The sequence below is a fragment of the Triticum urartu genome, chromosome 3A, assembly GCF_056163025.1.
Source record: "Triticum urartu cultivar PI428250 chromosome 3A, HENAU_Tu73, whole genome shotgun sequence".
NCBI classification, from domain to species: Eukaryota; Viridiplantae; Streptophyta; class Magnoliopsida; order Poales; family Poaceae; genus Triticum; species Triticum urartu.
Window position 1 is genome coordinate 483,093,874 of NC_141875.1, and position 15,340 is coordinate 483,109,213.

General features: G+C 44.5%; 1 protein-coding gene across 2 annotated transcripts; it reads right to left on the minus strand.

Annotated features, from left to right (window-relative positions):
• Positions 1 to 8,563: 8,563 nt before the first annotated feature.
• On the minus strand, positions 8,564 to 14,498 carry LOC125544516 (uncharacterized). Of its 2 annotated transcripts, XM_048708238.2 has the most exons (5): positions 14,211 to 14,498; positions 14,013 to 14,138; positions 11,568 to 13,090; positions 11,351 to 11,376; positions 8,564 to 9,696 (listed from the first exon to the last, which is right to left on the minus strand). In XM_048708238.2, the coding sequence occupies exons 3-5, from the start codon at positions 13,057 to 13,059 to the stop codon at positions 8,965 to 8,967; spliced, it is 2,250 nt and encodes a 749-aa protein (XP_048564195.2). In that variant the 5' UTR covers positions 13,060 to 13,090; positions 14,013 to 14,138; positions 14,211 to 14,498; the 3' UTR covers positions 8,564 to 8,964. The 2 variants fall into 2 exon arrangements, with proteins under 2 accessions (XP_048564195.2, XP_087403549.1); XM_087547423.1 differs by having other exon boundaries at positions 14,013 to 14,498.
• Between the last annotated feature and the right edge of the window lie 842 nt (positions 14,499 to 15,340).

Here is a 15,340-nt window from a genome sequence, read left to right on the forward strand (position 1 = left end):
TGTAGGAGTGTGAATCCTTCCCATATCCAAGCATGAAGCCCTCATGTGCTTTTGGTGCAAACTTTGAGGTGTGGTGTGGGTCCTTGATCCAGCATTTTGCGCCAAATACTCTGAAGTAACTGACATTTGGCTTCTTGTCAGTTAGGAGTTCATAAGATGTCTTGTTCAGAAGCTTGTGAAGATAAACACGATTGATTGTATGACATGCAGTATCAATGGCTTCAGTCTAGAATTTTTTTGGAGTCTTGTATTCATCTAGCATTGTTCTGGCCATCTCAATGAGTGTTCTGTTCTTGCGTTCGACGACGCCATTCTGCTGTGGCGTGTATGGAGCTGAGAATTCATGTGTGATGCCCAAGGTATCCAGATATGTATCAAGGCCAGTGTTCTTGAATTCAGTGCCATTGTCACTTCTGATGTGCTTTATCTTGGCGCCAAAATTGTTCATGACTCGATTGGCGAAGCGTCTGAAGACATCCTGCACTTCAGTCTTGTAAAGGATTATGTGTACCCAAGTATATCTAGAGTAATCATCAACAATGATGAAGCCATAGAGGCAAGCAGAAGTAGTAAAAGTTGAGTAGTGAGTGGGACCGAAAAGATCCATGTGAAGCAGTTCGAAGGGTTGTGTAGTAGTCATGATTGTCTTCGAAGGATGTTTTGCCCTTGTCATTTTCCCTGCTTCACAGGCACCGCATAAATGATCTTTCTTGAACTTGACGCCCTCGATGCCTATGACGTGCTTTTTCTTTGCAAGGGTGTGGAGGTTCCTCATGCCAGCATGCCCAAGCCTTCGATGCCAAAGCCAGCATTCTGAAGCTTTTGCAAGAAGACATACTGCAAGTTGTGGTCCTGCTGAGAAATCTACCACGTACAAATCACCTTTCCGATACCCTTCAAACACTAGAGATTTGTCAGATTCCATTAGCACCAGGCAACGATATTTTCCAAACATTACAATCATATTCAAATCGCAAAGCATTGAGACAGACATTAAGTTGAAGCCAAGGGATTCAACAAGCATGACTTTATTCATGTGTTGATCCTTTGAGATTGCAACTCTACCTAGACCCAATACCTTACTTTTACCAGTGTCAGCAAATGTGATGTGACTCTTGTCGGATGGACGTAAAGTTGAGTCCATAAGAAGGCTTCTTCTGCCAGTCATGTGATTTGTACACCCACTGTCAATAATCCATTCTGAGGACTTTGAAGTCGCTGGTGTCATACCCTACAGTGCAGTTAGGGGGATAGGCTTCACGAAGAGAGTTGTGAAGCATAAACATTTGACGAACCAGTGGGTTATGAAAACTTAGATCCAGATTAGGACTAATAGGGAGAGTAGCATGCGATTCAGGAGCAAAGTACATAATGATGCCATTCGGGCATTTTATCTTGCGCCCTACAAGATTTTTAAGGTCCCCAGCAATAGCATCAGAAGATTTTGTTTTTCTGCTGGAGACCTTTCCCTGCAAAAGAGAGTTAAGCTTTCTTAACAACCCACATCTTCAAGGGTGGCTTAGAAGCAATAAGTCTAAGTGCAGCATCTGAGAATTTTGGCTTTGGAGCCCTAGCAAACATTCTAGCAGGGGGACAATAATACTCATAGGAATAAGCAGAATAATTTTTGGTCATATGAACATGACGGTTCGATGAACCGCTCTCATATTCATATGCCTGAGTATGGTTTCCCTGCAAAACATTTGCGTTAGTGTAACTCAGGTGAGTCCTCTGTTTGTATGAAGCCATTGGACCGTATGAAGCCTTTGGTCTGAGGTTTGTCTTCTTTAAGTGAGGTGTCATGAAGACATTCACAGGAAGATTTTCCAGACACTTTTTCGGAACCCAGATCTTCTTCATAGGCGGTCCATTCCTGCAGTTAATACCAATGTACCTGGCAAATACTTCACCATTCTGACTCTTAAACAGTTTTTAGTTTGCATCAAAGGATTCATCAATGATAATGGGGTTAGCACAAGTGAAGCCAGATAGATTAGATGGATCTGCTGAGGATTCCTTTGCAGCAACCCATGTGGTTTTGGGGTACTGCTCAGGTTTTCAGTAAGAGCCATCTGCATTAATTTTCCTCACGAACCCAACACCCTCTTTCCTAGGGTTTCGGTCCAAAATCTGCTTCTTAAGGACATCACATAGTGTCTGATGCCCTTTCAGACTTTTGTACATCCCTATTTCAAGCAATGTCTTCAACCTAGCATTCTCATCAGCAATAGCAGTGGTATCCTCAGCAGAGGGGTTAGTTACCACATCAACAGTTGAAGATATTGGAATAGCAGTAGCAGTGGAACATTCAGCAACAGAAGTAGCATTATCACGCTCAATGCATTTAAGGCATGGTGGTTCAAATCCTTCCTGAGCGGAACTGATCTGTTCGGCTCGAAGTGACTCATTTTCCTTTTGAAGATCTTCATGATCCGCTCTCAACTTCTCAAGATCTTGCTTCTTTTGAAGATAATCATAGGAAAGCTTTTCATGAGTAGTTGAGAGAGTCTCAAGACGATCTTCAAGTTCCTGATACTTAACGTGAAGATTTTTTATGTCTTCAATTAAGGATTCAGAACGAGTCATTTCAGCACCCAACAGATCATCGCTTCTGTCTAACAGTTTTTGAATATGTTCCATAGCTTTCTGTTGTTCAGTTGCAATTTTAGCAAGTGTTTTGTAGCTAGGTTTTGAATCACATTCAGAGTCATCGTCACTAGATGTTTCATAGCGAGTAGTGCGTGTGTTTACCTTGGCACCGCGTGCCATGAAGCAGTAGGTAGGAGTGGAGTCGTTCTTGTCATTTGCGTCGGTGTCGGTGATGCAGTCATTGTCTTCAGTGTTGAAGATGGACTTGGCGACGTATGCTGTAGCCAGACTCGCAATGCCAGAATCAGACTCCTCCTCAGACTCCACCTCTGCCTCTTCAGATGCGGACTCCTCCTCTGAATCCATCTCCTTTCCAACAAACGCACGTGCCTTGCCAGATGAGCTCTTCTTGTGTGATGAAAACTTCGATGAAGACTTGGAAGAAGACTTTGAGTATTTCTTCTTCTTCTTGTCGTCAGAATCATATTCCTTGCTCTTCTTCTTCCTTTTGTTCTCATTGTTCCACTGTGGACACTGAGAGATGAAGTGTCCAGTTTTCTTGCACTTGTGACATGTTTTCTTCTTGTAGTCATGAGCAGAAGCTTCATCATTCCTTGAGCTTGATCGTGAAGATTTTCTGAAGCCTTTCTTCTTGGTGAATTTTTGGAACTTCTTCACTAGCATTGCAAGTTCTCTTCCAATGTCTTCAGGATCATCGGAACTGCAGTCAGATTCTTCTTCAGATGAGGAGACAGCTTTTGCCTTCAAGGCGCGAGTTCGCCCATAGTTTGGACCGTATATATCTCTTTTCTCAGAAAGCTGAAACTCATGTGTGTTGAGCCTCTCAAGTATGTCAGACGGATCGAGTGTCTTGAAATCAGGACGTTCTTGAATCATCAGGGCCAGAATGTCAAATGAACTATCAAGTGATCTCAGCAGCGTCTTGACGATTTCATGTTTGGTGATCTCAGTGGCGCCGAGGGCTTGAAGCTCATTTGTGATGTCAGTGAGCCGGTCAAAGGTGTGCTGAACATTCTCATTGTCATTTCGCTTGAAGCGGTTGAAGAGGTTGCGAAGAACACTGATTCTCTGATCTCTCTGGGTTGAGATGCCTTCATTAACCTTGGAGAGCCAGTCCCAGACTAGCTTGGATGTCTTCAAGGAACTCACACGGCCATACTGTCCTTTGGTCAGATGACCACAGATGATATTCTTGGCAGTAGAGTCCAGTTGAGTGAACTTCTTGACATCAGCAGCAGTGACACCTTCTCCAGCCTTGGGAACGCCGTTTTCGGCGACATACCATAGGTCGACGTCAATGGCTTCAAGATGCATGCGCATCTTATTCTTCCAGTAGGGATATTCAGTTCCATCGAAGACGGGGCACGCAGCGGAGACTTTGATTATCCCTGCAGTCGACATAGCTAAAACTCCAGGTGGTTAAACCAAATCACACAGAACAAGGGAGCACCTTGCTCTGATACCAATTGAAAGTGCGTTATATCGACTAGAGGGGGGGTGAATAGGCGATTTTTATGAAAGTCTTCAAAACGTGGGAGTTATGAAGACACACAGTGAAGATTATGCCTATTACTATGCAGCGGAAGTTAGATTACACTAGGCCAGCCATGGTCAGGTATTCAATAGAGTGAAAGCACAATGACAAACAGCTTCAGTGTAATAAGGATCAGGTAGGAAGAAGTTATGAAGCCAAACAGATCATACATTCACGTTGTAAAGACAAAAGATAAAGCAAGCATGCAATGGCTTCATAATGAATAACAGTAAGTCAAAGGAAGTGAAGATGAAACCAGTGACTCGTTGAAGACAATGATATGTTGGACCAGTTCCAGTTGCTGTGACAACTGTACGTCTGGTTGGAGCGGCTAGGTATTTAAACCAAAGGACACACAGTCCCGGACACCCAGTCAAGGACACTTAGTCCAAGACACCCAGTCCTCACCGTTTTCTCCTTGAGCTAAGGTCACACAGACCTCGCCCAATCACTCTAGTAAGTCTTCAAGGTAGACTCCCAAACCTTCACAGACTTCGTTCACTGGCAATCCACAATGTCTCTTGGATGCTCAGAACGCGGCCTAACCGTCTGGAGGATGCACAGTCCTCAAGTGTAATAAGTCTTCAGATCACACAGACAAGGAGACTTAAGTGATGCCCAATTTACTCTGGCTCTGGGTGGTTAGGGCTTTTCTCCTCACTAGAAATTTTTCTTTCAAAGGCTTCGAGGTGGGTTGCTCTCAAACGACAAAAGTCATGCACTGAAATCTGAGCAGCCATCCGTTTATGGTTGTGGGGGTGGACTATTTATAGCCACTTGGCAACCCGACCTGATTTGTCCGAAATGACCCTGGGTCACTAAGGAACGGACACGTGTACCAACGGTCGAATTTTGAACTCACACGGCAACTTTACTTGGGCTACAAGTAAAGCTGACTTGTCTGACTCTGGACAAGATTTGCTCTCATAGTCTTCGCTCGAAAACATAGGATTTGAGTTAGGCATCACTTCAGTCATTCTGTCCGGTTCTCTTGGACCCCACTTAACAGTACGGTGGTTCCTACGACACAACATAAATGAAATGAAACTACGAAGGATCTAAGTCTTCGAGTTCCATAAGCTTCATAGGGAGTCTTCTCATGTCATTGTCTTCAATATGAATATCTTCATAAACCACCATTGTCTTCAATGTCTTCGTACATTTTTAGGGGTCATCTCTGGTAGTAAAACCGAATCAATAAGGGACTTCTACCTGTGTTTTCCAGCAATTCTCACAAACACATTAGTCCCTCAACTAGGTTTGTCGTCAATACTCCAAAACCAACTAGGGGTGACACTAGATGCACTTACAAATAGGCGATACACGAATGAATCAAACATCTTCACTGTTGCGCTCGTTGATCCTCTTCTTCATGTTGATGAACCACTTCTTATCTTCCTCATCCAAGAGGCTAGCGTCCTACAACATGATTCTTGACTCCTCAGTTTCCCTCGCAAGCATCAACTTCTCTCTCTTGAGCTCGATTCCTTGCATTGTCGTCGCATTTCCATGCTCTCTTTTTTGCATATTTCTCTTGCTTCTCCAAGTTGGGACAGCCGGGGCGCTCATAGACTTCGCCGAGGCATCTTCCATGGTAGTGATGGGGGATGGGGTACTCAGTGTCAACATCTAGGATCACGGAATCAAGCAGTGGACAAAGAACGACGGCGCGAACATGGAGCAAGGGTGGAGGAGGGAGATGGCTCAAACGCGGGAAAGGGAGGACTGAGGTGGAAGAGAGGCGATCAATTTGGAGCGGATTTGAGATAGGACGGGCCGGGCGTCTGTATACTCGCCCCACATATGGGCTGCGTTTGAAGGAGTGCCGATCAGTGCGGACATTTGGGTTGGCTATGCGGGATCCAATTGAGTGACTTTTTTCCGGACTGGGTAGTGACTGGGTTGTCCATCCGAACATTTGAGAGGAGCTTGATGGGTCCAGTTGTATATACTCTTAGATGGAAAAAAGTTCTTGCTTTTCTGGACGCAGTCAAAAGAATTGTCACACTATAATTAATCATGTACACTTAGAGTGGGCTCTAAGTGGGCATGACACTGGCTTCCTATATTTTTCTTATTTATGCGCCTTGAGAGTCCTATCAATCAAATAGGGGATATAGTTACAACAAATGACTCTTCCCAAAATATATGAATAGATAGAAAATTTAGGGTATATAAAGAAACCTAAAGAAAAAAAAAGGACCGCAATATCTGAGTGTTTTCTTCCTCAGCGTTTGTCAAGCTTGTCATGCCTAATCAACTAAGTTGCCATGATAACTTTGTAGGGTTTGTGGAGGCGAAAATTGCCATGTAGCATAAAAAGACAAAAAACTTGCCACGTTGCATAGAGAAAATGCCATTCATTTGATCGTGATCCGACGGATTTGAGGGCGTTCACTGGATCCCAAAAAATCTGACTTTCGCCAATTATCATTTCCCGAAGAAAACTTATAGGACTCAATCATGCAATCAAACAATTCACATAGAAATAATTCTTAAGGATTATTCTAACAAAATTACTTTGCACACAATGGGTGCGTGGCTGATTTATGAACGATGCGAAATCGGACGATGTCCTGTAGTTTGCTTCCTCGCACCAATGGCTTGATTAACAGGGTCTATAGCAACGTTCTTATTCTAATGAGTCAACATTCAGGAAAATTCTTTTAATCAAAGAAACCTAGGTCTCATGCGGATAAAATAAAGGCACATAAAATGAGACGATGTCAGCTTTATCTTAAGTCACCGGAGGTCCTAATTTTTTGTTCTCCACATGTTAAGGTAATCAAAGAAACCTAGGTCTTAAGTCTTTTAAAATGCACATCCTAGTTCCTATTTGATCTCCAACCCGCGTTGTCTAGATAGCATGTCACTTCGACCACCACAATATAGACCCCTCGACAACTAAAGAAACATAGACCTCTTGGAAAATCATCTCTTCCATTTGTACAGCCTTGCTCTCTGTTCTAATTTTAAACAATGTGTGTGCCCTCGGCGCAACAGATGCACAGAACATGCACAAACACGCATCACATGCATTTAGGGGCAAAGCCAGGATTCACACATAAAGGGGCGAGTTTGCTCATGGAGGGGGCAAGCTCTCATGGCGTGAGAGAAATTGGCGGCAACCACCACTATCACTAGTTCACTACCACAGAAGAAGTAGCAGTTTGTTGAGGGGTCTAGCCCCACCTCCCTCATCTTCTCATGTTTGGCAGCTCACCAACAGCTAGCCACCATGCCGCGACTGAACTGGCTATGTTTCATCACACTGTCTGAAAGGACAACCTCTCGCTCGTTGCTGCCTCCCCCTAGCATGGACCGTCCCCAAGGCAACTAGGCCCTTAGCTTCAATGTGCGCATGCTCGTCGCCATGATCGTCGTGCTTCTCAAGGCCATGGAGGGGGAATGGTTCGTCCACGTCATCGAGATCTCCGGGCCACCAGCAAGGTCAATCAGCTCCACGAGCACCGACATCTCTGCCGCTGCGGCCTGGACCATGTCTCCTCTAAATTACCTTCCCCTGCTAGACCTTGGTAGCAGGTGATTTCGTCCACGCCCACCCGAAGCACAATGTGCCCAAGATGGGGCTGACCATATTAGAGACGAAGGGCATGTTTCGTTCAGACGGAAATACGGACCTCTGACAAATTCCATCTGATTGAAGGACCGCGCCAACATGCCAACGCCAGTTCCACTTACCAACAACAATGTCATGTGCGTCCAACACCAAGAGAACGTTGAAGGGGTCGATGACCTTCAAAGCGACGCCCCACCGGGGGGGGGGGGGGGGGGGGGGGGGGGGGGAGTGACATGGAAACAACACCTTCGCCCGACCTACACTGGAGTCTTAGACTTTTGCCTGTAGAACATGACCGGGGGTGGAGGGTGAGGAAGACACTCCACAACCTCCTTTCCCCCTCACACACACATTGGAGGAAACGAACGCCCACAAGCACCGTGTTGCCAATCCTTTCGCTCGGAGCAGTCCAACCCCACGTGATCGGGCAGCACATCGGCACCAGCCAATGTGATGGTGTCGCCGCCATCACGCAGGAGCCATCAACCTCCCCAACGGCCAGGCAGGAAAATATCTTATGCTCCTGGAGCACCTAAGTTCCCTAGATCCCACAGGGAGAGCTCGCACGAATTTGCAGAAAGCCCACAACGAGTCTCGTCATTACACACAAGTCCAGCAATCATTCGATCTATATCCGAGCTTGCGCTACTCCAGGAGCACAGGATATTCACCCACAGCCGGACCACCGGTGAGCCCCGGCGGGCTGGATCCAGCACCATTGCTACGCCAGACGGCTTCTGCTTCATAAGATTTAGAGTTTGCGCTTCAAATATTTATCAGGATTGGGTCCAGAAAACATTAGAGTCTAAACTTTTATCCTTCCAGCAGCTCCGAAGAAAAGCACAGCGACAATGTAACTCTTTTTCTTTTCCCTTTTTTCTGGAAGCAACAAAAACGTAACTCGAATTCAAGTAGAGCAAACATAAACTGAATGCAACCTCTACAGTTATGAATATCTGTTTGGTTACGGTACACAAATATGGCACCCTTCAGACGATGGAAAAAGATATCCATCCCAGGAACCTTACACAATCAACACATCAATCTATCACACTGTGATTGGTAGAAACCACACATATTTTTCTCTCCTTGGAATGATATTCACACTACCATGTTTTTCTCTTCTTCTGTGAGGAAACAATCATACACATTGCCATCAGCGTAGCAGTGCAGTTTCTCTCCTGCATGCAAATTTTAACCCACAGCCGATGGCCGGTCTTGAATAAAGCCGGACAGGCACTCATAAGCCCTCTGTCTTCCAGACTACAGAAGGACCCCTCTTCTCAAGTTCACAAGGGCGGAGCTTGTTCATTACACGCCCCATCATAGCCATCGCTGCGATGCTTGGAAACTGACCTTCAAGACAATCAGGTGGTGTGTTAGACTTTCGCGATTGCTTTCCTGGACTCGAAGCTCCATGAAAACTAGGGGTGCCACCTTGGCACCACCTCCCTATCCAGTGATTAAGACTTTTTGTTGACATAGGAGACGCATCTTGGTTTTGTTGGTCCATCAATGTTTCATGCACCACTTGGTCCTCAACCTGTTTGATCATGCAAGCACTGTCCCTCTTATAATCAAGCACTTGACCAAACACGGTACATGCCCCTCTAGGAGTTGCTATGTCTCCAGTCTTTGGTTTCTTGGAACAAGGAACATGTGGATCTGAACTATCACATTTCAGGCGTTTCAGCCACTTGTCATTTGGATCTGAGCATACTGGTGACTCAGTTGGAGCCTTGGAAATCGGATTTCTCATTCTGCTCATTTGAAAAAGAACTAGATCCAAATTCATGCTTGACGTTTTGGGTATGCTCCATTCTTTCTTACTAGCACAAGTTGCTTTGGAATAAGAGTTTTGATGCTCCGAGCTCATGTTGATTGTTTCATTTCCTTCACAGCAGCTTGATACTCTTTTAGTTGAGGAGGAGACTACCCGTTCAGTTTTTTCCGAGTCTGGGTAACCAGAGTCCTGTGGAACAATTGTTAGTTAGAAAACATTCATAATAAGTTGCACCTTTTCCAATATAAATAAAATGCTTTAGTTCTAGGGTTCCTGAAGCTGGTTAGACTATGAGCAACAGAAAGTTAAATGTACATGAATATACTAAATTTAACAAATGGTCATATTTCAATGAAGTTATAATGTGGCAAACGAGATTCTGGAGTAGGAAAAGGATTCCACCAAAGACAACTAATTTTATGATCTTCAATGAGCAGACGTTGTGGGTGTTAGTACGTGCATCAAAGGAGCACTAGCTCCATCATGACCGGTCGGACTGAAAGTGCATCATAGGCCCCCGTAGTGAATTTTGATGATTTATGACAACATGATTAGGACAGGGGTGCGTGGAAGTTAGCTATCCACGTGCCAGAACCATGAGTTGGTTTCGAGATCTTAACTTGAACCAAGTGTGGAGAATGTTTTTTTGCTTAAATACTCAAACGCACTTGGTCCAAATCTTCCACAAAACCTGAGAACCTCTCAGTGATCCCTGATCAGAGCTGCCGAGTGTGTCATTCGGTCCCTCAGTGAGTTGAGAGAGTGGCACCAGTGCGTTTGGACCCTCCAAGCGAGGCGTCCGGATATACCAGGATGCTACAGAGGCCAACCGCTAGCGTTTGGCGTATCCGAGTGAGCAACACTCAGAACCTTTGAGACTGTGTAGCGTGGATCTTAGGTTTGGTTCCGTCTCTCCGAGATGGATAAATCCATCCGGGCAAGCCGAAAGTAAGTACTCCCTCCGATCCATATTAATTGTCGCTGCATGTGTAGGAAGGGGAGCCTTGGCGCAGCAATAAAGGTGTAAAGCTGTTGCCTTGTGACCATGATGTCACGGGTTCGAGTCCTGCAAATAGCCTGTTACAGAAATGTAGGGAAAGGCTGCGCCCAAAAAGACCCAAAGTGGTCGGACCCTTCCCCGAACCCTACACAAGCGGGAGCTACGTGCACCGGGGTGCCCTTTTTTAGAAATGCTTGTGTAGGTTCGTAGGCCTCTTACAGAAATGCAGGGAAAGGCTGCATACAAAAGGCCCAAAGTGGTCAGACCCTTCCCCGGACCCTACTCAAGCAATCAGAGTTATGTTCTTGAAAGGTAGGAATCTTTGGCAGCATGTTGATTTACAGTAGCATGCAAAGTGCGATTTTTTTAGAAAAGAAGATACATTTTTCACCTTTCAACTTTGAATTCTGAAACCAGTTCTTCTAATCCTGAAGTTTTCCAAATTTATTTGCATGTCACTCCCATTTCCTGATATTTTTCCGACCTCTGAAATAAAATAAGACATTCTGTTTTCATCTTTTTTTATTTTAATTCATTTTCCTGAACCCCCCCCCCCCCCCCCCCCCACACACACACACGCACGCACACACAAAAAAATTAAGCAAACATGGATTTTCTAAGTTCTTTCCCGTCTGATTGATATGTTTGTATTTTCCCTTTTTTACATGTTTCTGATTTTTCATGATTTCCTTGATCTTTTTTTTTCTTTCCTAATACAAGAATAAAGTCATATACTACTAAATAATCTTTCATGACTGCATAAATGCCTTCATGTTTCTTGGAAAACCAGACTATCTTTTGGTTGCATATAGTAAATTAACATAAAGCAAAGTGGAATTGTACCTTTTGTGTTGACGTTGAAGCGAACCCTGCAAAGAAACCAGAACAAACAAGTCATTAACATTACAGTGAGCAGAGGTAGTGCAAGAATGTATGTAGATTATCAGATGGCATGTTTTGACACAAACAACCTGACAAATACGTAAGTTCTGTCATCCAGGTGCACCAGAAGTTCAGAAGGTAAGTCAAGTTATACTAGATTATTTCATAACCGTCTCACCTGCTATGGATTTTGATGCATCATGAGTATCGCTGTACAATGTATCTGTTTTTGTCGAGAACTGTTTCTGTGTTTCCAATGAACATCTGCTTGTGTTACTGCGAGAATTCACCGAATATGTTGGATCTTTGGAGCATGTGAGATGTGATTTGGATGGTACTGTCAACATTTCAAATAAGCAGGACCCTTTTTGCTTGCTATTTGTCAATTTTTGCCTTGGTGGTTTTCTACAAGCTAGTGCTTCACCTTTGCTCTTCATTACTGGTGCCTTTTCAATTTTATCCAGTAACTTGGAGATCTCTGTGAAATTCACAGCAGAATCCACTTTGCGATATTGTTGTTCACCCTGTAACAAATTAGGAAATGTCACACCTTGGCCATTAATGTCCATATCAATGCCCTTGCCAATGGAAGAAGCATCAACTGATTTCATCTGGTATTCTCTATCTAATGCTGGCTCATAAAATACTACTTCCTCCAAATCCTGTTGTTTTTGGCATCTTTCAGATGTTCCTAACTTATGTTCCAACAAAGGTTCAACAATTTCATCGTCTTTTCTGCTTGCTGAAAATATGTCATTATTCTTGCTAGACTGATAAGGTGACCCTTTTGATGGGCTACCGAGGGAGTTAGTTTCATCCTTACTGCAAGAGCACGATTCTTCAACTGACAAATGTGCTTTCAGATTTCTTCCTGCATGGTCGGAATTGAGACCGAGACAATCATCTTGATGAGGTTGGATGACTGCTGCAGATTTACAGTGAGTCATATTTTCATCAGATACTTGGTGTGTGTGGAACTGATATTCCTTTGATGAAAATGCCATTGTATTAGACGCAGATATATTCGCCTTCAAATTATATTGTGGGACAAAATTTTTATCAGATGACGCAGAAAAAGCAGACCGTCTTGGGTTGAGTATACTGTCAATTTTCCTATTGATTGCAAACATAGGAAAATGACTCCATTCTGAACTCAGATTGTCAGAGCTCAAAAGTTTATGAGAATCCACCGATAAATCTGAAGGCTTATGTACAGAAAATCTTTCTGATATCACTGTCTTAGCAGCATATACATTCAGATTTTTCTGTACCATAGATCTTTCGAAAGGTCTATTAAACTGATCAGTATTCTTGCATTGAACTTCTTGGCAAACATCATGTGCTACACCCCACATATTAGAACTGAATTGCTGTGTATTCCCGGAAGATGCACCTCCATGGCTAACTCCAACCATCAACCTTTCAGCCATCCTAGCTTTCATGAGCTCAAAAGGTAAATTCCCACAATCTTTTGAATATCCGACATCATCGATTTCCTCAAACGGACTACAGCTCTTGCTATTTTGAGGTTCTGCACTGTGGCCATCTCTTGTCCAGTGTGCCATCCACAGGGAGTGCTTGCGGTAAGATGATTCTCTGATATCACTTTTGCTCAGCAGAAGTTCAAAGTCTTCATTCTCACCAAATCTTTTGGAAGCACCACCTGACATGAGTTTAGTTTAAGAAAATTGCCTGAAACTTCTGCAGCAAACAGGAAAAGAATGGTAGTAAGTCATTTTGTAGTGTGATATACCTGTCTATGCCAAATGAAACCAGTATATAGAAGAAAAGAAAGAAAGAGCTGGAGGACAACAATAGCTGTTAAAATTTACACAAATTGACACACGTAAATGTGAATTTGCACATTTTGCACAAAGGCGAAATATAGGGTTGATAGTTCAAACTTCAAATCACCCATTTAGCACAAATTATGAAAAGTACCACCACTTTATTAAGATAACAGTAACTTCGATTGTACTTGACATGTTCTACAGCATGTTACAGATTGGTACCAAATAGCAAGGACAAGATTAGTAAAATAGTAAACTTTGACGGTCTTACCAAAGTCATTCTGATAGTTCTTTTTATCCCATTCTATGAAGTTGGACTGTCAGGTCATGAAACTTGTTCTACAACATGTTATAGATTGTCACAGTACCAAATAGTAAGGACAAGACTACTAAAATGGTAAACTTTGACCATTCTATGAAGTCATTCTGATGGTTCTTTTAAGTTTTAATCCCATTCTATGAAGTTGGACTGTCATGTCATGAAACTTGCTCAGACTCTTGTCATGAAACGGCGTAAAGTGAACGAATCTATGACTAAATAAATACAGTACAATACTACTAGTAGAGAATATTTTTTGCGGGGTCTATCCAACAATGTGGCAAACAACACAGGATAGACGTCACGAAAATATAAGGCATGGTAGAACTCAGTGAGATGCACACTTCGCAGAATTATGGAGGGCACAAGGGAAGGGGAACCATGGAGGTGCTTGTTAATTGTTAGTATAACTTTCAAGGAACCCCGAAGCTGAGACTGGTAACATGAAACAAGAAATCTACAGCAAATAAGAACAAGTAGCCATTCAAGAGAGAACAGGGAAATTCTGAATTACCTGGGCGACCGCTCGCCTCCTTTCTCCGACAGAATCAGATCAGAGCGCCTCAGCCGCGACTTCAGAAACCGCCAAGCTCCGGCAAGAACAGTCCGGCCAAGAACCTAAGCCGTTCGCTCGGGGCTCCTATGGTCCAGAACTACTCAGAAAGGCTTAAAAGACCACAAATTAGCAACTAGCGGCGGCGGGCGGCGGCACCTGTCCGTGAATCCACTTGCGCCACAGCCAAGGGCTAGCACGGCCGAGCGCTCAGCCCCGCCACTCCTTTCCCGCTCCGCGCGCCGCCGTCACAATCGCGGAATAAAAACGTGTGGGCGCGCGACGAGGCTTTCCGGCGGGGAATGATTCCTCTCCCTCTCCGCCTCGCGCAGGATTAGGGAGGAGAAACTGTGGTTGGTTGGTACACATACGGCCGCGTCTTGTCGCCATTAAAGGCGTAGGATGGCGGGGAGAGGAGTGGAGCGGGGAGGACGGTGGAGCAGCCGGGGTGACGTAGCAGCTTCTCGGCCATGTAAACACTGGCAGGTGCATGATTTCTTTTTTGGATCCAGCCAGTCAACAAAATATCTCGGCGCGCTTTGCGCTTTTTCTGAGGCTCCATGCCGGCGATATTTATGGGTGCCACGTACCCTGCCCAATCTACTATTCAATGTATGTATATATCTCCCAGCCTGTCGGGTGCTGCCACGGTGCCACCAGTCCGAGGCTCCCAGCCACCCAGCCAAATCATCAGGACTCCTTGATTCAAAGAAATTTGAGTAAAATGCACTGGTGGTATTTGAACTTACTAAGAAAGCATGCTTTGGTCACTGTATTTCAAAATACGATTAATACGGTCACTTAATACGTCTACATGTGATTGTACGGTCATTGTTTTACGCCACTCGTCGCCGCTCCATTTGACCACTTGTTGACCAATCCGAGGCGACAGCTGGCGTTCGCGAGGGGTTCCACAGCATTTTTACAAGGAAACCCTTGGCTGGCTCTGTAATTCCTCCTATCTCCTTGTCTATTCGGCTACGATCATAACGAAAGGGGAGGAGGTAAAAGGGGAGGAGGGAAGGGCGATCGTCGGCGGCACCGCACCACCACCACCACCATTGGAGTCGCCGCAGAAGGGCGAGAGCCGCCGCGCAGGCGTGATGCATCTCATTGCTGGAGCCGTTTTGTCGGGATGTCGCATGTTCGTCGCCCCGATGGTGCTCCGCCGCCCAACTACGGTAAGCCCTCACCTCGCCCCGCCATGGTTCTTGCGCTGTAAGCTATAGGGTCTGTGTTTGTTAGTCAGATACGCCCATCTGTATTTTGAAGATTTGCCTAGGGTTTTT

Bases quoted from the DNA above. Each gene is read 5' to 3' on its own strand.
- LOC125544516 (XM_048708238.2), bottom strand. From the start codon at position 13,059: ATGTCAGGTGGTGCTTCCAAAAGATTTGGTGAGAATGAAGACTTTGAA. The intron at 11,377-11,567 runs GTGAGACGGTTA...GTTTCTTTGCAG, and splicing joins TGCATCAAAATCCATAGCAG to GGTTCGCTTCAACGTCAACA. The intron at 9,697-11,350 runs GTACAATTCCAC...ATTGTTCCACAG, and splicing joins CTTCAACGTCAACACAAAAG to GACTCTGGTTACCCAGACTC.